At 31.9% G+C, this 26,212-nt stretch overlaps 2 protein-coding genes and 1 pseudogene across 2 annotated transcripts; all 3 read left to right on the top strand.

Moving 5' to 3' along the window:
- The first annotated feature begins 1,135 nt into the window (after positions 1-1,135).
- LOC113737686 (linamarin synthase 2-like) lies at positions 1,136-3,486 on the top strand. Its single transcript, XM_072081608.1, has 2 exons — positions 1,136-1,756; positions 2,397-3,486. The coding sequence occupies exons 1-2, from the start codon at positions 1,237-1,239 to the stop codon at positions 3,389-3,391; spliced, it is 1,515 nt and encodes a 504-aa protein (XP_071937709.1). The 5' UTR covers positions 1,136-1,236; the 3' UTR covers positions 3,392-3,486.
- A 1,776-nt stretch (positions 3,487-5,262) lies between these two features.
- Positions 5,263-11,533, top strand: LOC113693764 (linamarin synthase 2-like). Its single transcript, XM_027212481.2, has 2 exons — positions 5,263-5,854; positions 10,357-11,533. The coding sequence occupies exons 1-2, from the start codon at positions 5,344-5,346 to the stop codon at positions 11,298-11,300; spliced, it is 1,455 nt and encodes a 484-aa protein (XP_027068282.2). The 5' UTR covers positions 5,263-5,343; the 3' UTR covers positions 11,301-11,533.
- A 12,063-nt stretch (positions 11,534-23,596) lies between these two features.
- The window catches only part of LOC113737543 (linamarin synthase 1-like), a 29,479-nt pseudogene continuing 26,863 nt past the window's right edge, over positions 23,597-26,212 (top strand).

Here is a 26,212-nt window from a genome sequence, read left to right as displayed (position 1 = left end):
AACAAAGAATCATTTCTTGAATTGTAGTGATTCTGGTAATTTAACCAAAAAAAAATTAACAATCAATTCATTGCATTTGATCAACCATCAATATCAATCATGCCAACAATTAGAAGAATGAAAAACATTCCCTTGAGTTATAGTGAATTAAATCCAAAAAAGAAGAACAAAATTTTTTTATAAATAATAACAATATAAATTTTAGTGGTGTAAGCAGAAAATAAGATTAGTCCGTGTGATGTTTAGGGCCGTAAATTGAACTAAATAGTTTGGTACTTGATTTGAACTCGGTCGAACCAAACCCGTTCAAGTTTGTTTGTTTAGGTTTTAATCCAAATTTGAACATAATTCCAATCTCGAAAATATGAACAATCACGATTTTCACGTTGTCTAGCTCGATATGTTTAGAAATATATAAGGCAAATAAATTTCATAAATATACATCTAAAGTTTTCCTTCTTAACTCCACTTCTTTCCTTTTCGTATATTGCTTATCTTATAAAATAGCAAGCATATAATGCTCGTCTCTTGAATAGGTATAATTGATTTTGATTACCTCCATAATTCATTGTAATAGTTTTCTTGGATAGGCATAATTGACTTTAATTGCATCCCTAATTCATCGTAATAGATTTCTTGAATATCAGAGAGCAAAATTTAACGGGGAAAAAGGCAACAAATTCGGGTGAAAATCTCCATATAATACAAAATGAAATTTCAAGTCAAGCAAACTTTGATGGTATGTAATTGAACTCGATATTTTGACAAGTCAAGTTTTTCATGAACATATGTCTGAATTTTCAAACCAAACTCGATCAATTTCTTTCAAAAAATTATCAAACACAAACTAAGTTCAAACATCCCTTTTCATTTTCAAATCAATCCTGAACATACCTCTATCCAACTCGTTGAGACTTGTTTTCAGTCTTATTGATACCAAAATTACACTTCTCTAATAAATGGACAAATTGCATTGCATTTCATCATTAATAAATAATATAAAAAATGCTTGCAGTTACAAAATGAAAGATTCCTATACATTTTCACTTTGATTGGCATTGGACGTGTGTGACCCATGAAACATGTGTTTGGTACTATATTTTGTAGTATAGTGTATGACTTGTGTAGACCTTTGTGTATGGTCCGAATCAATTTCTGCCCCAAATCCCATAAATGGCACCACCAATTAGGGACTTATGCATAATACTTCGCCTTCAACTTTCGTTTGCATAGAAAATGGGTTCTCTGGAAACCACAAGAACCACAGAAAAACCTCATGCAGTCTTGCTTCCATTACCAACTCAAGGCCATGTTACCCCATTGATGAGACTTGCTAAGCTTTTGCATGCAAAAGGGTTCCATATAACCTTGCTCAACACTGAATTTAACCACAAACGTTTGATCCGATCGAAAGGGCCAGAGTCAGTTAAAGGGTTCGATGATTTCAGGTTTGAGACTATCCCTGATGGGATGCCACCGTCAGATAAAGATGCCACTCAAGACGTGCCTCGGCTCTGTGATTCTGTCAGAAAAAACTGTTTGGCTCATTTTAAGGAGATGTTGATTAAGCTGAACTCGTCTTCTGAAGTGCCCCCTGTTAGTTGTGTGATTTCTGATGCTGGCATGAGCTTTGGCATCAAAGCTGCTGAAGATTTGGGCATCCCTGAAGTTCAATTTTGGACGGCTTCTGCTTGTTCTTTCATTGGATACTTGCACTATAGAGAGCTTATCAGGAGAGGAATTTTTCCATTCAAAAGTACATACTATAAACTTCTTCTTTGTTTGTTCTGTTGTCTCTGGACTGTATTGTTATTGTCTTTAACGTTCCATCTCAACTTAATTGGTATGATTAAACCTGTTTTTTAATCATCTCGTTTATAGCTTGTAATTTCTTGATCATGAGAATGATGAAACATGCATACCTGCTTAAAATATGAAATCGACATGTATCTGGACCACTTCCCACGTTATTGCTGGACCATTTCCGACGTTTTGGCCGTCCAGACCGAGTGTTCACCCCGAAGCGATCGGTTTTATACCCATTTATTGGCTTCAAATATGTAATGAGAATATTCTATTCCACTTCCTGTCTTACCTTCTAAATGGCTTCCTAGCTATGTATCCTTTATAAAGTTATATAACACTATTTTTTTCTTCAGTTCCAATGGCTACTAATGGAGTAGTATATGTATGTATGTAGGTATATATGTAAGAAACGATTACAATCTTTTTTCTGATATAACTGTTATTTCTGTTATTACTCTATTAGTAGTTATTGAAACTTAAAAAAAAATAAAAAATTGGATTCACATGTCCAAATTATGAAGTCCCTTCCTTGTTAGTCTTGATATAATTATTCATCGAACTTGAAAGACCGTTTTTTTCTCTTTGTCCAGATGACGATTACCTCACAGATGGTACTCTTGATAAGCCAGTTGATTGGATTTGTGGCATGAGCAACATAAAATTCAGGGACCTTCCAAGCTTTTTCAGAACAACTGATCCCAACGATATTATGTTTGATTTCCTTGGAGAGGTGGCACAGAGTTGTCTAAAAGCTCCAGCGATAATCTTCAATACCTTCGATGAACTTGAAAGGGAAGCTTTAGAAGCAGTCATTTCCAAGTTTGATTTCCCAAATATTTACACAATAGGCCCTCTACATATATTAGCCAGGCACATTGTTACCGAAAGCCAAGTCAATTCCCTGAATTCAAGTTTATGGAAGCCTGACTCGAAAGTTTTCGAGTGGCTAGATCAAAGAGCACCAAACTCAGTTTTTTATGTTAATTATGGAAGTATAACAACCATGACTGACCATCACTTCAAAGAATTTGCTTGGGGACTTGCAAATAGCCAGCAACAGTTTTTGTGGATTGTTCGGCCTGATGTCGTTCAGGGAGGAGAATCAGCAATGTTGCCTGAAGATTTCCTGGAAGAGATTCAGGACAGAGGGTTGTTGACGAGCTGGTGTGCACAGGACAAAGTGTTGGAGCATCCAGCTGTTGGTGCATTTTTGACTCACTGTGGATGGAATTCTACATTAGAAAGTATTTCTGCTGGTGTGCCTCTCATCTGCTGGCCTTTCTTCGGCGATCAGCAGACTAACTGTCATTACTCTTGCAAGAAATGGGGAATTGGGATGGAAATAAATCATGATGTGAAGCGGAACGAAGTTGCAGAACTTGTACGCAAAATGATTATAGGAGAGGAAGGGGGGGAAATGAGGTTTAAGGCTAAAGAATGGAAGAAGAAAGCTGAGGAAGCTACTGAAGTTGGGGGGTCATCTTACATTAACTTTGACAAGTTTATCATTGAGGCTCTTCATTACAACGGATGCGCCGCACAAAATGTTTCTCCTGTGGCTAAAAAGAAAAATGGATTATATTAGTCATTTTTGTTTTGAATTATCTAAGCTCTATGGTTGGAGTTGCTTGCATGCCTTGGAATAAAAAGAACAATGCAATTAGAAAGTTTCATAAAGCATCACTTTCTTTTTTTTTTTTTTGTCTTAGATACAATATCTATTATCTCGAATTTGACACAACTAATAACAGGACATAATGTATAATCCTAATCAATATGATTACAATAACCTGCGAGTATGTGCCTATTTGACTGAGTGGAATCTTGAGAATTAATGTGAGTGGAACAATGAAAAGAACCTGAATAGCAATTGCTTAAATTATCAATTACTTGCCTGCTTGGGAACCATCTCTATCATAGAATTCATTTCAATTCATCTACGTCTGGTTAAGTTTTTTCTATTAGCAAAGGAAGACACGTAAAAAAGTTGACAGGTCAAGTAAATTATCAATTACTTGTCTGCTTGGGAACCATCTCTATCATAGAATTCATTTCAATTCATCTACGTCTTGTTAAGTTTTTTCTATTAGCAAAGGAAGACACGTAAAAAAGTTGACAGGTCAAGATTTGAAGTAACGTCATGATTTCAACTGGCAACAATCCTTGTGAAATGCCACGCTTAGTTTGGCACCTCAGCCGCAAATCTTCAATGTGAATATGCCATGTTATTAAATTTTTGACAGCCCTGATTGTGGCTTTGTCTTCAACTTCACAGAGACGGAGGCAATCTCTTATCTCTCTCTCTCTCTCCTTTTTTTTTTTTTTAAACAAAGAGGCAATCTGATTTAAGGGTACGTCCTACAAGTTCATATACTAGTGGAAAATAAAAAAGATACTAAATTGTGGAAAGCTGCAATGAATCTTACTGCACATACTAATTTAATGTAACCTTGTTGCATTAATTGCAACATGGACATCTAGAAAAATGGCAATGAATCAGCTTCAAGTTTGAGTTTCAAGTACGGACTGAAGGAATTAGTAATAGGTTAAAATATACAAGCAAATTCAAGTTATATTTCAAATGAAACAAATATGCTTAGGATTAATTTTTTTTTTTCACTTTTGTACACTATAACCTTTAAATTTCTGTATGATTTTTCTTTTTCAAAAATCACAAGGCACAGATGCAGCATTTCCAGTCCAACCATGGGTTCCAACATAAATAATGAAATAGATTTTGTTGTCAAAGTGGTATATTAGTTAGGAAAACTTAAGGCTGATTGCATTTTATTCCCTTGAAATATACAAAAATTTTCACTTTGATCCATGAACTAAAGTTTAGTATATTTTGGTCCCTAAAGTTTTAAACTTGTCCTAATTTAGTCCAATTGTTAACAAAATATACAAAACTGCTGAAATAGTTGCCACCCTTCATTAACAAAATATTCTAATTTTATTCGTAAGGTAATTGACAGTAGTAACTGATCCATTAGTTTTTGCCTGCTCCATTGTTTATTGGATTAAAATGAGATGAGATTAAGAATTTAAGAGCAACGTGTTTCAAACTAAAGTTCATGGATCATAGTAAAGAATAAAGCATAATTAAAGGGTGCAAAATGAAATTATGAAGGGATATTTTGTCCTTTCAGCTATTCCATTGAAAAGAATTATTTGAAGGAATCCTTTTCCAAAGGTAACAAGTGGTGCCTATCGTTTTTTATTCAAGGAAAACATACAAATAATTCCTACATTCAAGGGGTAATTAACCCTTTTAAAAATGTATGATTACTTCATTCAACGGGATGCATGGGACCTATGAAAGGATGTTTTCTATTTATATTTTGTCGCTTTGTGCATCTGGTTCATTGTGATAAAGAAATGGTGCATATTACATACAACATATGATATTGTATATCTTTGTGGCCCCCAAAAAAAAAAGAAAAATCAATTTCTGCCCCATATGCTGCTATAAATGGCACCATCAATTTGGGACTAGTACATTCTGCTCCCATCTATTAACTGTCATCTACGCAGGAAATGGATTCTGTAGAAACCACAGAAAAACCCCATGCAGTCTTGGTTCCATTTCCAGCTCAAGGCCATGTTACCCCATTAATGAGACTTGCCAAGCTTTTGCACGCAAAAAGGTTCCATATAACCTTGGTCAACACTGAATTTAATCACAAACGTTTGATCCGATCGAAAGGGCCAGAGTCAGTTAAAGGGTTCGATGATTTCAGGTTTGAGACTATCCCTGATGGGATGCCACCGTCAGATAAAGATGCCACTCAAGACGTGCCTCAGCTCTGTGATTCTGTCAGAAAAAATTGTTTGGTTCCTTTTAAGGAGCTGTTGATTAAGCTGAACTCGTCTTCTGAAGTGCCTCCTGTTAGCTGCGTCATTTCTGATGGTGTCATGAGCTTCGCTATCAAAGCTGCTGAAGATTTGGGCATCCCTGAAGTTCAATTCTGGACTGCTTCTGCTTGCTCTTTCATTGGATATTTGCACTACAGAGAGCTCATCAGGAGAGGGATTTTTCCATTCAAAAGTAAGTTCTATAAACTTCTTTCTTTACCATGTCTTTTTCTCTTGTCTTATGAGACCTGGTGTGTCACTGTCTTCGACGTCCCAACTTAATTGGTATGGCTGAGCAATTTTAGGATCTCTTCCTTTTATCATATTATTTTTATTTTTGCACTGTCTTAGAAATTATGAGAGTGTTGAAAAGTAAGGTGACCATGGCTCAAGTCTTGACCCGGATGTGATCCGTTTTGACTTGGGTTTGAAGATGTTTAATTTTGATTACCCAAATTCAGCCCTGAATTATCCGCTTAAACATTCTAATAAAATTGACCGAATATACTTACAAAAAAAATAATTGATCGAGTAGGAATATTGTTATTTTTATCATATTAGAACTCAAATCCGACTAAACTCGTTAACATGTGTTTAGTCAATGAGTGAATAGTCGATAAAAGAGGTGGTGTTTATTTCTTGCAAGTTAATTTGAAAATAATAGTCAATTATAGGGATACAATAAATATAAATATGTGCATTCACCTAACACATTAGGTATAATTTAAATATATTCTAGGTGTACTGACCGGTTGCATCTGTTAGAAAAATTCTGTTAATGTTATATGCATTAATTTCTTTTTTTTTTTTGTTCAAATATGCATTAGTCATGTTATAAAATTTTATTTTACCGTTTCATTAAATAACATCTACATTTTTAAGATACATACAAAACTAACATACGTAATACTTACTTTTTTTTTTTCCGGAATCGGAATAGAACACACACACACAAATAATACTTACTTGGCTGATATATTCTGTTGCTTGGACATATTAGAAAACATTATAGAAGTTGTTTGGGTCGGACCAAGGACTGGGGACTGATGGGAATGGAGCATATTTTCGAGTTTCGAGGAGAAAATTTTGTCTAGGCGTGTGACAGGGCGATGCTGTTGCATGATGAAGGGTTCTGTTTAATTTTATTTTATTAAGAGACTCCAAATCTTGCAATAGAAAAGGAGAGACGAGGAGGCTAGCAAGTCACGGCCAGGATTTTCAATATCTCACCTGCCTTTGGCTCCATTTGGATTAGCTATTTTTGGGTTTGTTTTTCAAAAACACCATTGTAGCATTTTTAAATTTGAAAAACAAGTCCGTTTGGATTAGTTGTTTTTAGGGTTGTTTTTCAAAAATTATATGAAAAACTTTTAATGTAGATTTTTTTGGATTATTTTTAGAGGTATTTTTGAAACATATTTTTGAGTATTTTTAGAATATTATAATTTTATATTTTTATATAAATATACATTTATGCATTTATAATCCATTTATATTTACAAATGTATAGATGTATATTATTATAAATGAATAAATTATAAATGAATATTATATAAATGTATAAATTATAAATTATAAATTTTATATTTTTATATAAATATGCATTTATGCATTTATAATACATTTGTAGATATTTATAAATAAATATATTTATATATTCATATAAAAATATATAAATGTATTATATTATATATAATACATAATATAAATATATTTATAAATGTATAAGTGTATATTATTATAAATGTATAAATTAATATATTATAAATATATATTAATATTATGTAGAAATGTATTTATATAATTAATATAAATGTATATATGTATTGATATTATGTATAAATGTAAAATTAATATTATGTATATTAATATAAATGTATAAATGTATTAATATATATAATACACAATATAAATATATATTTAAATGTATAAGTGTATATTATTAAAAATGTATAAATTATAAATGAATATTATATAAATGTATAAATTAATAAATTATAAATATATATTAATATTATGTAGAAATGTATTAATATAATTAATATAAATGTATACATGTATTAATATATAATTTATACATTTATAATATTCATTTATAATTTATACATTTTTAGTAATATACACTTATAATTTATAATATATTTATAATATTCATTTATAATTTATACATTTATAATAATATACACTTATACATTTATAAATATATTTATATTATGTATTATATATTATGTATAAATGTAAAATTAATATTTTGTATATTAATATAAATGTATTATATTATATATTATACATAATATAAATGTATATTATAAATATACATAAATATTTATATATTATGTGTAAATGTACATTTATATAAATGTATAATATATTATACATTATATTATATATAATTTATATAACATATAATATTTATGTAAATATATTATAAATATATAAAAGTATATTATAAATAAAATAAAATATTTATAATATGTATGTATAAATATATAATATTAGAAATGTATAATATATATAATATACATTATTATTAATATAATTTATGTATAATATACATAATTGAAATATACATATTAATATATATTAATATATATTATAAAACAAAATTGAATAAATATATTTATAAATTTATATATAAATAAATGTGTTTATATAAATATATAATATTTATTTCAATTGATATATATATAATATTAAACATAATTGAAATAAATATATTTATATTAATATAATATATATATATATATATAATATACATAATTGAAATATACATATTAAAATACATAATTGAAATATACATATTAAAATATATTAAAATATAATTGAAATATACATATTAAAATACATAATTAAAATATACAAATTGGAATATACTTATTAAAATATACAAATTAAATATACATAATTGAAATATATTTGGAGTTGTTTTTGATATATTGTTTGGATATGGTGTTTTTGAATTTGTTTTTGAAATACACATTACTGTAGCATTTGAAATGTGAAAAATAGTTTTTCAAAAACAGATGCAAAAACACTCAATCCAAACGCACTTTTTCAAACGATAGAGGTATCTCACATTCTCACCTACCTTTCTTGAATTAAAATTTTTTATAACGTATTAGCCTTCTTGGGAGAAATCAACATTAAAAAACTGCATATCACAAGAGAGATGATATTTTAGATTCACTCTTACCTTTATTTATCCTATTAATTGAGAAGCTTACAATAGAAATAAAAATTAAAATAAGGCTAAAAGGTTAATGTAAAAATATGAGAGCTTATAAATGTAAAAACAAAATAAGTAGTAGGTTTTGACCCCTCTCACCCCCTTCCAAAAAAAAAAAAAAAAAGACAAGAAACAGCATAGAATGTTTCTAAATATTTGGTTACAAAACAATTCTTAAACTAATATTTTCAATAATTTTTTTTATAAGTGGAGTTTACATGCATATACCAAACGTATGAAAATATTAATTTACTTTTAAATGCAACTTACATAACATCATTTATTAGAACGCACTTTCTAAAAAAAATTTGCTTGCTTTCTACAAATTCGGCTGATAAAATTCTCCAAGGTGTTAATTATTTACTAAAATTCTTCAAGTGACCAACTATAGACTAAACTCAAGTACCAGTTGGACACACAGAGAAATACAAACCAATTTGGAATGTCAATTTGGTTATCTTTTGTCCATAATTTTTTTTGATTAAAAATTTTTTCTTCCTTTTGGATTTTTTTTTTTGTAAAACAGTAGTTATTAATAGTGCAAGTGAGTTGATGGCATTTAATGAAATATCTAGTCATATCAAACTGATGAGGTAAGGAATATTTTGAAAATCTCATGGATGATAAGCAATGACAGAGCCACCCTGTAATGAAGGATGGGCAACGTCGTCACTCAATTTTGTAAAAATTAAATAGTAGGCTTGAAAGGTTTGAAAGTTTTTTAGTTTTTTTATTATAATTGTAACCCCTAAATTTTGGAAAATACAATTTTTGCTTTACATTGCCCTTGAAAAATCCCAATCTCCCCAAACATTACCCCCTACAAAATATTAGTATTTTCTTCTAGATATCTCTCTGTCGGTGAAATTGTTTTGAAGCTATTAACGTACAAAATTGAATGATATGGAAAAGAAATAATGTTAGAAGCTTAAAACTTGAAAATTCAAGATAAAATACAATCTTAATGTAAACTACTTTTTTCACATAACAATAATATCAATTTAGGAATATAGTACGTGCCCCAATGATTATAAGTCCTGACTCCACCACTAATGCTAAGTAATATTACGAAAAACTTTAAAGAAGGTTTCTGAAATTATCACAAAAAGAAAGATAGGATTGCAATATGTTAAGTAACTCCTTCAATTGGATCTACTGAGATGGGCTTCCACATGAGCAAGTATACATGTACAGTGATAAGTTGTTGATAGCAAAACTGATCATACATAGTAGCTGTCGTAAACAAAAGAAGCAGTCTTTCTAATTTTTCTTCTTTCTTTTACCATTTTGATTAACGTGTCAACAACCTTGGTAGATAATCCTATATGAATTTTCTTAAACACAGATACTAAAAGGAATAAAACTTGATAAGGATGGTTGTTCAAATGTCTGAATTTTGATTTGATTGCTTGACAATCTTCATAGTTGTTCCTCAATCTTGAAAAACCTTTTTTCATTTTTCTATCCAGATGACGATTACCTTACAGATGGTACTCTTGATAAGCCTGTTGATTGGATTTGTGGCATGAGCAATGTAAAATTCAGGGACCTTCCAAGCTTTTTAAGAACAACAGATCCCAATGACATTATGTTTGATTTCATGGGAGAGGAAGCACAGAGTTGTCTCAAAGCTTCATCAATAATCTTCAATGCCTTCGATGAATTTGAAACAGAAGCATTGGAGGCAGTCATTTCGAAGTTCAATTTCCCAAATATTTATACTATAGGCCCTCTACAGTTATTAGCCAGGCACATTGTTTCCAAAAGCCAAGTCAATTCCCTGAATTCAAGTTTATGGAAGCCTGACTCGAAAGTTTTCGAGTGGCTAGATCAAAGAGCACCAAATTCAGTTGTTTATGTTAATTATGGAAGTGTAACAACCATGACTGACCATCATTTCAGAGAATTTGCTTGGGGACTTGCCAACAGCAGGCAACAGTTCTTGTGGATTGTGCGGCCTGATGTAGTGCAGGGAGGAGAATCAGCAGTGCTGCCTGAAGATTTCCTGGAAGAGATTCAGGATAGAGGGTTCTTAACAAGCTGGTGTGCACAGGAGAAAGTATTGGAGCATTCAGCTGTTAGCGCATTTTTGACACACTGTGGATGGAATTCTATGATGGAAACTATTTGTGCTGGTGTGCCTGTCATCTGTTGGCCTTTCTTTGCTGATCAGCAAACTAATTGTCATTACTCTTGTGAGAAATGGGGAATTGGAATGGAAATAAATCATGATGTGAAGCGCGATGAAGTTGCAGAACTTATACGCAAAATGATTGTGGGAGAGGAAGGGGAAAAAATGAGGTTCAAAGCTAAAGAATGGAAGAAGAAAGCTGACGAAGCAACTGAAGTAGGGGGATCATCTTACATTAATTTTGACAAGTTCATCAATGAGGCTCTTCATTACAAGGGATGAGTTGCAAAAAATGTTTCTCCTGTGGCTTGAAAGGAAAAGAATTGGCTGAAATGGCTTTGATACTCAAAATAATTCAATCACCCTTCTTCCTTCCTTTGCTGCTTATCATCTTTCATTTTGGTCTGTATTAGTCCTATTCATTTTAAACTACATCTGTATTTGGAGTTGCATGCCTTGGATTAACAAGAACATTGCAATTAGAAAGTTCCATAAAGCGTCAATTTTTCTTTTTCTTTTTTGTTTTCTTAGCTACAATATCTGTTAATTGCTCATCATGAAATTGAAGAAAACACCAACAGGACATAATGAAGGCAGATATGTAAAAAGTACACAGGCCATGAAGTAACATCACGATTTCTACTGGCAACAATTTATATAAAATCCTACGTAGTTTGGCACCTAAACTGCAAATCTTGAGTGCAAATATGCCGTGTTTCACATTTTCACAGTCATGCCTTGAAGCTGCCAAATTAACTTTGGCCATTCCTGTTATTAAATTTTTGACAGCCTCTGTTTGGGGCTATATGGGCCATCTTCAATCAATAAGCTCAGAGACAGAATAATCTAATGAAAGGGTGCTTCCTACAAGTTCCTCTTGTATCTGATGCAGCATATAGATATCACAGGATTCCTAGATTCATCAGGATTGATTTTATGCATACCCTACCCAACCTCGCACAAGTTGACAGAGGATCTAAGTATCTACACTCAACCAAGCGTCCTGTTCTGCAAAAGAAGGAACAACAAAAGGAAAAAAGAGAGAAGGTTAAACAAGATCAATCAGTGAAATAAAAATTATAGAGTATTCCAAAAAGTTCTTTCTCTAACTTCATAACCATTTTGCGGGTTTCAATGCAGATTAAAGGACTTAGAGAATTTTCTCCGGATTGTTGTCGCTGGTCATTGGCTCTGCACAGCTTGCACTGCCAATGGCTAGATCAGTTGGGATTTTTTCACATGACTGGTAATTAATCATGCAGATATTGGAAAGGCCAATATCCTAGCTTCGATATTCATTGATTTTGAAGTCCTTACAATAAAATGCATAGTTGAATTCTATCTCTTCATTCTAATATACCACACTCTACCCAAGTTATTAACCTGCAAGATATGGAACCTTCGTGTCTGTCAAAGTGATTGGTTGTACATGCATGTACAACATGCACATAAATCAACATGCAAGATTGCATTTGAAATGTTAGACATATAACTAGAATTTGGCAAAATTCATTTCTACTTTCTATGGTTATGAGTAGTTTTTTCACCATGTCGGTGCAAACCAAGCTTGTTGATCCACGCCTGTTAGCTGTTATCATGCTTTTAATTTGTCCTGTTGCTTTTATAGCTACTATTTACTAATAATAATTAAGTACCTAGTGATGTAATAGAAGTTTTTTATGTGTATGTATTGAAACTAACAATTATTTGATGCCATAGAATTTTTTTTTGAATTACCTAGCTCTATGGTTGGAGTTGCATGCCTTGGAATAACAAGAACAATGCAATTAGAAAGTTTCATAAAGCATCACTTTCTTTTTTTCTTTTTTTTTTTGTCTTAGATACAATATCTATTAATTTCTCATCTCGAATTTGACACAATTAATAACAGGACATAATGTATAATGCTAATCAATATGATTACAATAACCTGCTAGTATGTGCCTATTTGACTGAGTGAAATCTTGACAATTAATAGGAGTGAAATAATGAAAAGAACCTGGATAGTAATTGCTTCAATTATCAATTATTTGTCTGCTTGGGAACCATCTCTATCATAGAATTCATTTCAATTTATCTACGTCTTGTTAAGTTTTTTCTATTACTAAAGGAACACACGTAAAAAAGTTGACAGGTCAAAATTTGAAGTAACATCATGAGTTCAACTGGCAACAATCCTTATGAAATGCTACGCTTAGTTTGGCACCTCAGCTGCAAATCTTCAATGTTAATATGCCATGTTATTAAATTTTTGATAGTGGCTTTAAGGGTTATCTTCAACTTCATGAGCTCAGAGACAAGCAATTTCTCTCTCTCTCTCTCTCTCTCTCTCTCTCTCCCCCTTTTTTTCTTTTTTTTTTTTTTGAAACAAAGAGGCAATCTCATTTAAAGGTACATCCTACAAGTTCATATACTAGTGGAAAATAAAAAAGATACTAACTTGTGGAAAGCTACAATGAATCTTACTGCACATACTAATTTAATGTAATGTTGTTGCATTAATTGCAACATGGACAACTAGAAAAATGGTAATGAATCAGCTTCAAGTTTAAGTTTCAAGTACGGACCGAAGGAATTAGCAATAGGTTAAAATATACAAGCAAATTCAAGTTATATTTGAAATGAAACAAATATGCTTAGGATTAATTTTTTTTTCACTTTTGTACACTATAAACTTTAAATTTCTGTATAATTTTTCGTTTTAAAAAATCACATGGTGCAGATGCAGCATTTCCAGTCCAACCATGGGTTCCAACAGAAACAATGATCGAATCGAGAATCAGTCAAATATCTGGTCTGAGTCTTCCTTAAAAGTCGGTTGTCAAAAATTCAGTCAAACTCGGCAAAACCCTGATTTGATCGAAAATCAGCGAAACTGGCTAGAACCCAAGTTTTAGAAATGGAGGAAAGCGGGTGGTGGTGGGGACTAGGGGCACTAAGGAAATGTAAGAAAAGAATACGTGTCTTAAGGAAGTGTCGATCAATGGAGTCAAAATCCACTACAGAGTGCCCGTGAGGGCCGTGACTCCTGATTCAACGGTATTCTCATTTTTCAATTTTCTATCTTGATGGTTTTTTTTTTCCTTTGACAATTTGACCATGTAGAGAGTTCATGCCTCTGCAATTTTCCAACAACTGAAAAATCCAAATGAAATGGTGAATGTCAAGCAATTCACTTGGAGATTGTAGCATGATTTATGCCATGGACACACATCTTTTCTTCTCAACTCTCTGTCATTTATAGAACATGAAGGAAAAGGAGGAGATCCCTTCTTCTTTGCTTGAATATGAGATCAATTCATGGCTTAGGTGAATTGTTTTTTTTATTGAATCTGAAATGTTTCATTAAGAACCCAAATTAAGAGAAAAATTCCATTCTCCAAATTCTTTAAGTTTTTGAAAGATTTCATATTAAATAGGAAAAATAGAAAAAAGAATAGAGAAGAGAGAGAGAGGGGAAAAGGAAAAATGAAGAAAAGAGAAAGTTATCATGTTTGTTTATTGTGTGTGATGAAAGGAAAAAAATAGAGTTCAAGTGTAGAAAAAGAAGAAGAAAAAATGAAGATTGAGAGAGAGAGAGAGAGAGGAATTGATGGTCGCAAAGAATAAGGAAGAAGATGGATTAGGTTTGATATTTGTCAGCATTGATGAATACCCTAAAAGCTTATGTTAAATGCATTTTGGCCCTTCATTATTTTAACAAAGTGTAGAATAACCTAATATATTTTCCAAGTCACATTTTTAGCTATAATTTTAAATTTTTTTTAAATTGAATCCTTTTGGACTAAATGTAAACTTATCAAATTTGTAAATGAAGTTGTAAGCCACCAATTTAATGATAAATTTTATATATTATTTTGTTTATATATTATTAATATATATATGACGTATTTATGATGCCATCCGATTCAACCTTCTATCGATTCCATTGACCCTTAACCCCTCAACTCTGTCGACTCGATTCCTGGTCCAAGTCTGAAAACATAGCATACAACATATGATTTTGTACACCTTTGTCCCAAAAAAAATTAAAATCAATTTCTGCCCCATATGCTATAAATAACACCATCAATTTGGGATAGTGACGGGTTTTTTTATATAAGTACAAATTTAATTCCGAAATATATCCATTTTGACTGCAAGTATACATGTCAAATTAGAGTTCAGTGCAAATATCGGGTCGATCCCACAGAGAGTAACTTTGCAAGTACTAGGTCCTTACTTACTCTATTATTTAGACTAATGATCGATTTAAGCAAAAGATGTTATAATTACTATTATCTACTAGTCTTAACTAGATATTTGCAAGGTAACAATGGAGAAAATTCACCAAATACTTGAGTCTAGAGATATACGTTTCACTTATGACATAAAAGATACAAGTAAATAAATTTACCTCTTGTTACAACTCTTGTTTAACTAGGGATTCATTTCTAATATTACCAAATCTCATTCTCATGATAAAATGGCCTAAAATAAACTAGTTTTCCCTATTCTCATGATGAATAACTAGATCTACTCTTGTTTCCTACATGAAATGCAAGTTAATCTACTTAAGTGTATCTCTATTCTCATGAGAATACTACTCAAGTTTATTTATGTTGTTCCATCATTATTACCAACTTTCATTGAATAATAACAACTATAAGCTTGCTATTGGTGATCAAGCAAAATAAGTGATAGGCATGCATAAATAAAAAGTTAATATAAGGTGTAATAAGTGTAAATCATATTCACTTCATATTAAGTAGCCATAAGATTCATCTACTACCTAAATCTAGAAATTTAGCTACTCATATAATATATCACTAGAAAGAACATTGCTTCATTACATGAACACATATTGAATCACAAGTAAGAGATAGATAAAGAAAGTTTAGCCAAGATTAGTGAAGAAACTCCCAATGATCTTCTATTTCTCCAACAAATGAGTTGTACAATGAAGTCTCCAATTATTCTCACAAAAGTTCTAGTTAGAGAGAACAAAACAAGACTAACCACTAAACTCTAATGCTAAAATCTTATGGTAACTCCTTATAAATGTCCTACTCTCCCCTCCTCTAATGATTCTTACATTTCTCTTGTTAAGAGAGTCAAAAAGTAGTTTTTGGATAAAACATAGAGCTCCTTTTTTCTTTCAAAAGGTTCCTTGAACATGTGCAGCCCAAATTCTTGTCTGGAGTAGAGGTAGAAAGTAGTATGAAAGCAGAGTAAGTTGCAAAAAATCTGGCTACAATACGCGACTTCAAGTCATGTATTCAAGAGTAATGTATTCACTTCTGTGAATTTGACATCATTTCAACTGATATTTTCTCAATGATCGACACTAAACTAGCTCTTGTGCGAAACATGAAAGTTGTAACCCTTTCCAATGCTGCAAGAATCATCAAATTTAGTGCTCTGTGAACCGAGATATTACCAAAATACCATTAACTGGTCAGAGCTCTATTTCAACTTTCGATCATGCACATGCACTTCTGTAAAACGACTGAACTGGTTTTTGATATCTTTATATCAAATTTAGATCTATCTCTTACTTCAAAATGGTATAAGAATCACTTCAATTTGATGCTTGTAACTCAAGATATAGTCAAAATATCTCAAGATATTAAAACTGTCTTTACTTGCATTTCTTCCTTTGAATGTTTTGCATTTCATATCTTCTTTAAACCATTTTAAGTCATCAACAATCATCCACAAATGTTCTCAATTCATTTCTTTTGATGATTGAATCATTAAACTAATAAAAACATGACGTTTAACTATTAAAATTCATAAAAATGTAATTTTTACCACTTAAACCACAAAATGTGCATTTTCACTAAAATCCTAATAAATTAGCTATAAAACTAAATAAAATTCATCAAAAGTAACTAATAAAACACACTAAAAACACGTAAAATATGCTCTTGTCAAACTCCCCCACAATTGAACCATTGATTGTCTTCAAACAATTAAAAATACAAGCTAACAACGATCCAATATTTTGAAAATAAACATATGTGCACATTTCAACTTCATTTTCTCAAAAATAAGGTAAACAACTATTATACAATCATTCATTAATTCTCAAATACTCATAATATCAAGTAAAGGAAAGCTAATTATATTCTAGTTATAAATAGTTCAATTCAATTTCTCATCCTTACCCAATTTCACAAGCAAGCGATTCCTATGATCAATACAATTGCTTCCTAAACATATGATTATGGTCTTATTCAAATTTAAAAAAGAGTTTATTCATATAGCATAGCTAAATATTACTCAAATTGTGAAAGTGTCTTTTGACGTGGCGATCGATAATTTTAGATGAAAATCTCCAGTTACTCAACACTTCACATATTCAAATTACTTTGCATACTCTTAATTCAAGTACTGTTTTATACGAAAGTCAACATTTATAGATGAAGACTCCTGATTATTAAGTACAAAAACCACTAGAGTAGAAAAACTTTTATTTTCTCTTTTTTCTTTTTTATTTTCCTTTTTTAAACTTTTTTTTCTCGAAATAAAGATAATAATCAGTCCCTCAAAAGCATAATCATGAGATGAGTATTGAAATTATTGATCATATTTATCACTTAACTTATAAAATCAAGTAAAGAGAAGAAATTTCATCAATCATGCAAAATGTAGGCATAATTTTCTCCACTTTATAAGATATACTTTCCTATAAAAACACAAATTACAATCACATTATTTTCAAGTTAAATGAGAAAAGAAGTTTTCAAATCACATATATTTATTTCAAAAATAGAAGGAATTTGAGTTACTAAAAATGTGAAACTTGTTGCCCTTTAGATAAAATTTAAAAAATTTAAAATTTTTTGGGGTAAATTTGCAAATTTGAACAAGATTTTGAAAAAATTTTGACAGAGTTTCTCCTTAAAATGCCAGCAACCCAAGATTAACAACAATTAAGTGCAATTCATATTCCAAACATCAAGTCCAAGTAATAAACACAAAAAATATTAAACTATCACACATTTTCTCCCCCACACTTAAAACACACATTGTCTTCAATGTGTAGGGAAAGAAAAATAACAAAAGATAGAAAAAAAGTACTCCCCAATGCAATGGCTGAGATCCAGATCAATCATGAATCACGAACCTTTGCTAAAATACAAACATCTACTAACACTGTCCAAAAGATGAAATGTAAAAGAAAAAGGGCAAGTTAAATATCCTACAAACAAAAGATTAAAAACGACAAGAAAATCAGGAAACAATAATAAGAGCTATTCTAGAGGTGCAGCTTCAATCATTATCATCATCTTCATCGCCGTCATGAGGTGGAGGAATGCTTAGGTGTTACTCAATCCTCTCCAAGCAAGTGTCCATTCGTTCCAACTGATACTCGATATCGTCCAAGCGAGTAAAGAGCCGCTACCAATTCGATTGTGATGGTGGAGGAGGAGGTGCAGCAGTAGAAGGTCCCGCTTCCTCTCAGCTATGTCGTGCCTTTTGTCTACATTCTCGAACAGGCTAAGGAATGTTTTCTGTACCAATACCCATACGACGAAGGGGAAAAACCGATAACTTAGTTTTAGGCTTAACAAATTTCCGAGTTACCCCCTACAGGTTAACGTCTAGCCGCTCGAACACCAAAGAGAGAAGACGAGAAAATGTCAATTTGAACGAAATAGTCCTTCACCTCTCCGTAGACCTTATGTAGCTAATGATGATGTTTGACAACGGAATTCGAGCGTAGGAGAATTTTCGATTATAAAACATATAATCAAAAAAATAAATATAACTTTTTTGGACCTCTGTATGACCCATCTTTTTGGGTATGAGATTGTGTACCATCATATAGATAATGAGACGATGGCGAGATTTTAAGATGCTTGCCACCATTGTCTCCTTCCTTGAAAATCTAAAAGGTTGGTATTCAAGACCAAACCTAGTCATGGCGTACGATGAATACCATCGCCTATTGGGTGCGACGAAACTCTTATTCAGATCGACTGCCCGACCTTGGTTGTTACAACCCAAAATAGCAGTTAAGTACTCCCACGATAAAACAATGTGCCTTCCATGCACCCATGACTCCACTATCTCGCCACTATGATGTGCTTTGTTATCAATATTAACGTAGAACTCGCGCACCAAGTCAGGATAATAGTGAGTCAGCAATGTGAGCATCGGTGCCCAACCAAATTGGTTAAACGCCTCCGAAATACAATAAACCACTTTAATTTCTGGACTCATATGCATCTCAAAGAAAAACTCAAAATTATCATGTGTTTTGTGCCACTCGTGATTCCTAAGACTTGTAAACTTGGCATTATCAAAGCGGTAACTTCAGCACTTTGAAAAGTGCCCTTCCCTTGTAGTCCCCTTACCGATTGGGGTGAAGATGACATATCTTCTTCACTTTCTTCAATATTCTCACTCACCTCCATTTCATCACTACTAAATGATGAGTAGACAACTTGCTTTCTTCTTGCCATAATACCTAAGAAAAATGATTCCTATATCCACATGCACTAAGACATATTTCATAGCTTTAACAATAAACAACCATAATTGGCTCAAATAATCACAAATATATCCCTTCATGTTATAAGAAATCAAGTAAATATACTTAAATGACTACTATTATGACATACGAGAAATGACATAAAACATGTCCAAAATTGTCCAAAATTATCAATTTATTAAAATAGGCAACAAATATATCCCATTTAATCAAACTAGCAATAATCATGATTATAACAATCTATAATTAGCAACAATAATGCACAGTTAACTATAAATATAGCTAAACAAAAATCATCCTAATAACTCACAAAATTCATCAAATCACTCTCTATATACAATGCACATGCTAAAATATCATCAACAAACTATTTTGAATCATAATCATTTATCACAATTGGTTCAATAACATTCCAAACTAATTTTTCAGTTTTAACCAAATATAGTAAATTAAAAATTTAAAGAACTAATAATCCATCAATTTGCTACATTTGAACGTGTAAACATGCTTAAACAATCTAAATAATTATAATAGAGGCCAAAAACTTCAATAAACATCATCAAAAATTCGAAATTAGAAGATGTCAGAAAACTCAGGAAATTGAGAAATATCAACTTCTACAATACAAAAACTTATTGAAGAAACTCACTTCAATCACAAAGAGTGATGTTTGGAGATGATGATTATGCAAAAAGCCTTATGAAAATCACTCTAATTGACCTCCAATTGATGAATTTAAGAACTACAAAACCTAGCTCCAAATTTCTTAAAAATCGATTGAGTTATTTTTCTTCGATTTCAATCAGTTAAAAAGACTTTATGAGGACTAAATGATAATGGGTTGATGCTATCTAGCAAGAAATTGAGCAAAAAGTGGAATTTTGTGAAGAGGAGTTTTGGGCTGAAGGAAAAGGCGGCTGGAAGATGAATGAAGAAGAAAACTGAAAAGGAAAGTCACGTTTTAGGGTTTTGTATCAAGGGAAGAATACGCGCGTTTTAGGGTTTTGTATCAAGGGAAGAATACCCGACTTCCAGTCGTGTATTGCAAGTTGCGTTTTCTGTGAAAACATTTTATTGAATACGCGACTTCAAGTTGCGTATTTGAAGTTGTGTTTTTAGTTATATCTTTGCAGATGTGAATACGCGACTTTGAGTTGTATATTCGAAGTCGCATTTTCTGCAATGAACTTGCAGAACTGAATACGCGAATAATAGAACACGCGATTCAAAGTCGCGTCTTTCTAAGTTGTGCGTATTCTTCTGCAAATTTTGTAGAAATTTCAAGTTTCTCAAAATTATGCAAATCTACCCTAAAAACTCAAAATGCATTCTAGATCATTTTTTTGTTAAATTTATCATCGCATGCATATGTAAAATGATCGAAACATACATTGGGTTTTTAGGGTTCATACATTTTATCATCTCATTATCCACAATTTTCTTCTTTTTTGGCATGATATCCTTTAAGAAACGCGCATAAATGAGGAAATCTATGTAATAGCATCAATAAAAGGAATGTTAATGTGTAATTGTTTAAAAATTTATACCCCTATCTTTATCAATCAAATTAAATTTCAACTCCTCATCATCAACTCGAAATAAACTTTCTCAAACTCTCGATCTTTCCCATCTTTCTACAACCTGTGTGGAAAAGGAATCACATTAAACTTTAAATTAGGAGGACCAAGTACTTCTATATCTTAATTGCACTATATTCTTTCGTTAACACTATCATCTCATTATCCACAATTTTCTTCTTTTTTGGCATGATATCCTTTAAGAAACGCGCATAAGAGGAAATCTTGTAATAGCATCAATAAAAGGAATGTTAATGTGTAATTGTTTAAAAATTTTGAAAATTTCTTCTCGATCTTTCCTCTTTCTACAACCTGTGTGGAAAAGGAATCACATTGGAGGAAGTACTTCTATATCAATTACAACATGATCATTTTGGATTTCTTTCACTCCTTCAATTACTTGCTCCTTATCTTTATCACCACTTGAATTGCCTAAGTTAGGTCCCTCAACCATTTTATCACTTCTAAGAGTGATAGCATTGACATGTTCTCTTGGATTCATTTCAGTTTTACTCGGCAATTCGCCAGAATTTCTGTTGTTAATTGAATTAGCAATTTGACCAATTTGAACCCCCATCTTTCTATAATCCCAATCAATTAGTCTAACCACCCCTCAATTCGCTCAAATCTTTTCGAAATGCCCTTAGCTAACTTCTCGATCGCTATCTCCCAATCCGGTTTAGTATTCGTCTGTGGTTGCCTTAATTAGAATTCCGACAGATTAGTCAGTCTTTGAGGGCTGCCTTAATCTTTTCACTCAAAATATGGATGATTTCTCCATCCCGAATTGTATGTATTTGAGTATGGATTATTTTGAGCATTCCTAATGTAATTATTGACAAATTGAACCTACTCAAGATCAACACACTCGTTAGCCTCATGATCACCTCTATATATAAAACAACAAGCAACATGCACAATGGAAGAAGAATGTGTACTACATCCGACTTGTCTATTCAACACCTTCATCATATTGCTCATTTGAGCACTAAGCACTTTCAATCATACATGTTAGGTGCCTTAGATTATCTCTTTCATTAGCCCATTGATAATTGTTTACTGCCATTTTCTTTATCAAATCTTGAGATTCTTGAGATGATTTTGCCTTCAAAACTCCACTTGCGGCTGCATCGATAGTAGTTTTAGTAGAAAAGGATAAACCAATATAGAAAATTTGTACAATTAGCCAATCGAGAAATCCATGGTATGGATATTTTCGAAACAAATCTCTAAACTTTTCCCATGTTTCATTTAATAATTTTTAAGGATTTCACCCAAAAAAGTTGGCAATATAAATAGGAAGAGGTTGCTTTTAATATCATTTGGTTGACGTCTTTGGGTCACTATATGTCTTTATTGTGTACTTTTAAAAATGAATTTTTTTAGCCATAAAATTCTTAAGCTATATTATACAATTAATGTTGGACAAGTGTACTAGTCTGCATAGGCCATCTTGTGGCATGACATCCCCGTGGGAAAAAGGTAACCCAGTCATGAATTATTGAAGTTTCAAATTCTCAAAAAGTTGATTGTAGTTTGCCCCCTGCATGTGGGAATAATAAGCACTTTTCCCACTAAATGCAAACAATATTCTCTTTGCTCCGAGAAAAATATGATGCTTGCAATTTTAACTAATAAATTGTTTAAAACTTTGACGGTTAAGGATATTGTATAATTATACCCTTCATAAAATAACTCAAAAAATGTGTTTCCTCATCCAATTTATATGATTATTCATTCATTTGTACATGCTTAAAGTTTGATAATTGAATTATAATATTTTTCTTAAGCTCAACTTATGAAAACAATAAAAAAAGGCTGCTATTATTTGATAAAATATTTTACTAGCGAAAGTGGACTATATGTTATTGCAAACATATTTAATGGGATCTTATTGCATTACAACATGGTCATCTTAGAATATTGATGAACCATCTTCAAGTTTGTTTACAGTAAATAAATATGCAGTAAATGAATCAGTAATAGTTAAATATATATATATATCCTCATTTCATGTTTATTTTTTTGAAAAATATATCTGCTCATAATTAACTTTTGTTACTTTAGTTAAAACTTAATTAAAGGGCTCATTTGTCTTTTTGGCTAATCCGCTAAGCAGATTTTTTTCTTTTTTTTTTTTGGACATGATAAATGTTATTCTACACCTACTCTGTTAAGCAGATTTATTAGAAGGTATTTTTTCCCTAAATTCTACAAGCACAAAGTGCCTTTTATTTATTCAAGGGGAAAGTGCAAATGAACACCACATTCAAGGAGTAAAGTGTAATTAACCCTTTTAAATATACACAACAAAAATTTAAAAAGTTCACTTTGATTTTCATTGGACGTGTGTTACCCATGAAACAAATGTTTTGTACTATATTTTGTAGTATAGTGTATGACTTGTGTAGACCTTTGTGTATGGTCTGAATTAATTTTTGCCCCAAATCCCATAAATGGCACCATCAATTAGGGACTTATGCATAATACTTCGCCTTCGACTTTCATTTAAATAGAAAATGGGTTCTCTGGAAACCACAAGAACCACAGAAAAACCTCATGCAGTCTTGGTTCCATTGTCAGCTCAAGGCCACGTTAACCCATTAATAAGACTCGCTAAGGTTTTGCATGCCAAAGGGTTCCATATAACCTTTGTCAACACTGAATTTAACCACAAACGTTTGATTTGATCAAAAGGGCCAGAATCAGTTAAAAGGTTCCATGATTTCAGGTTTGAGACTATCCCTGATGGGATGCCACCATCAGATAAAGATGCCACTCAAGATGTACCTCCGATTTGTGATTCTGTCAGAAAAAATTGTTTGGTTCCTTTTAATGAGCTTTTGATTAAACTGAACTCGTCTTCTGAAGTGCCCCCTGTTAGTTGTGTGATTTCTAATGGTGGCATGCGCTTTGTCATCAAAGCTGCTGAAGATTTGGGCATCCTTGAAGTTCAATTTTGGACTGCTTCTGCTTGTTCTTTCATTGGATACTTGCACTATAGAGAGCTTATTAGAAGAGGAATTTTTCCATTCAAAAGTATGTACTATAAACTTCTTCTTTATTTGTTTTGTTGTCTCCGGACTATGCTATTATTGTCTTTAACGTTCCATCTCAACTTAATTGGTATTGATAAGTATATATTTTACATATTTTTAGTATATTTTATTAGCTAATTTTGGTGTGTTTTATTTAGTTTTATAACTAATTAACTAGGATTTTGGAAAAATATACATTTTGTGGTTTAAATGGCAAAAATTGCATTTTCATGGATTTTAATGGCGAAAACTTCATGTTTTTGTAGGTTTGCGATTCAATCATCAATTGGCATGAATTGAGAAGAGAATTACATGGTTATTAATTATTTGAAGTGGTTTAAAGAAGACATGAAGTGCAAAACATTCAAAGGAAGGAATGCAACTGAAGATAGTTTTGACACATTGTGATATTTCGGCAATATCTTGAGATACAAGCATCAGATTGAGGTAATTCTTATATCATTTTGAATCTAAGAGAGAGATCTATATTTGGTACGAAGACATTGAAATCCAGTCAGTCGTCTTCTTTGTCAAAAAGTTGAGATACAGAAGTACATGTGCATGGTCGAAAGATGAAACAGAGCTCTGACCAGATTTTGGTAAAAATATACATTTTGTGGTTTAAGTGGCAAAAATTACATTTCTATGAATTTTAATAGTGAAAATTTCATGTTTTTGTAAGTTTGGTGATTCAATCATCAATTGGCATGAATTGAGAAGAGAATTGGATGATTATTGATGAATTGAAGTGGTTTAAAGAAGACATGAAGTGCAAAACATTTAAAGGAACGAATGCAAGTGAAGACAGTTTTGACATCTTGTGGTATTTTGGCAATATCTTGAGATACAAGTATTGGATTGAGATAATTCTTAACCATTTTGAAGCTAAGAAAGAGATCTACATTTGGTATGAAGATATCGAAATCCAGTTTAGTCGTCTTTCTTGTCAAAAAGTCGAGATACAGAAGTACATATGCATGATCGAAACATGAAACAGAGCTCTGACCAGTTGATGATATTTTGGCCATATCTCGGTCCGCAGAACTCCAAATTAAATGATTCTTGAAGCATGAAAAGTTAACTCAAAGAGTTACAACTTTTGTGTTTTGTGAAACTGGTTGCACATACAATGTTCAAGTAACTGAAGAAATTATCTTACCTATGCTCTGACTATGGCACTTTTATTCTCCTATTTAGCTTTTTCCACAACAAATATAGCTGTCTCAGCTTCTTGTGCAGCAATTTGCTTTGCCTCAATTGCAGCAGTAAATTCCCTTCCAAAAGTCAGACAGGTTATAGAAACATCATCAGGTGAAATGTTAAAGGAGGCTGCTTTTCTGGCCAAAAGGCCCCGAATTTCCTGACTGACAGTCTGCATAAACAAAAATCAACAAATGTATACCTCCTGTAATCTTAGAAAAGATAAAGAAGGATCCATTGAATGTTTGATTGAGCACAACTAAAAACTAAGCACTTGACAGATATCTATTAGAAAGATCAATGTCATACTTAGAAAGGCTCGTGTCTATGTCACTTTCATGTTTATGTGACTGATAAAATGCATTTCCAGATAAGAACAAGTTCTTGTATATCAGAAGTTTTCCTTTATTCCCCTTACAGTTAAAGAATTCTAATGGAGCAAATATCTGGTCCTCACCTCTCTTTGAGTTATGAGCTGGCTTGCACTGTAATGAGCAACCACAGCCTTCAAAGTATCATGAACTCTGGAAGGCAAGGCCCATGCATTGAAGTTAACCTGCAATCACGGCCTTCAGAGCAACCAAGGGTTCAATAGACAGTTAACCTGATCTGCCACAGGGCATGTAAGAACATGAAGAGCTATGTTAACCTGCAAGGAAATGGCAAACAGGAAACAAGTCGTAGATCCAAGCATGAAATAAATAGCAAGTATTTGACAAAAAGTTAGATTCCTAAACTACTCAAATTTTTGAACTACTAAAATGCAGTGCATGAGAAGAGAAGACTAGATTCACGGTGGTGATAACCATTTCAAGCATTTTATGCTTTCATGCTGGAAACAAGTATACGAGAGTTAAGGCATTTTATAAGCATGATTCTTATTCTTTTGCAGTCTCT

This window comes from Coffea arabica, chromosome 1c, assembly GCF_036785885.1.
Source record: "Coffea arabica cultivar ET-39 chromosome 1c, Coffea Arabica ET-39 HiFi, whole genome shotgun sequence".
In the NCBI taxonomy this organism is placed as follows: domain Eukaryota; kingdom Viridiplantae; phylum Streptophyta; class Magnoliopsida; order Gentianales; family Rubiaceae; genus Coffea; species Coffea arabica.
This window is presented reverse-complemented; position numbering and strand designations above follow the sequence as displayed.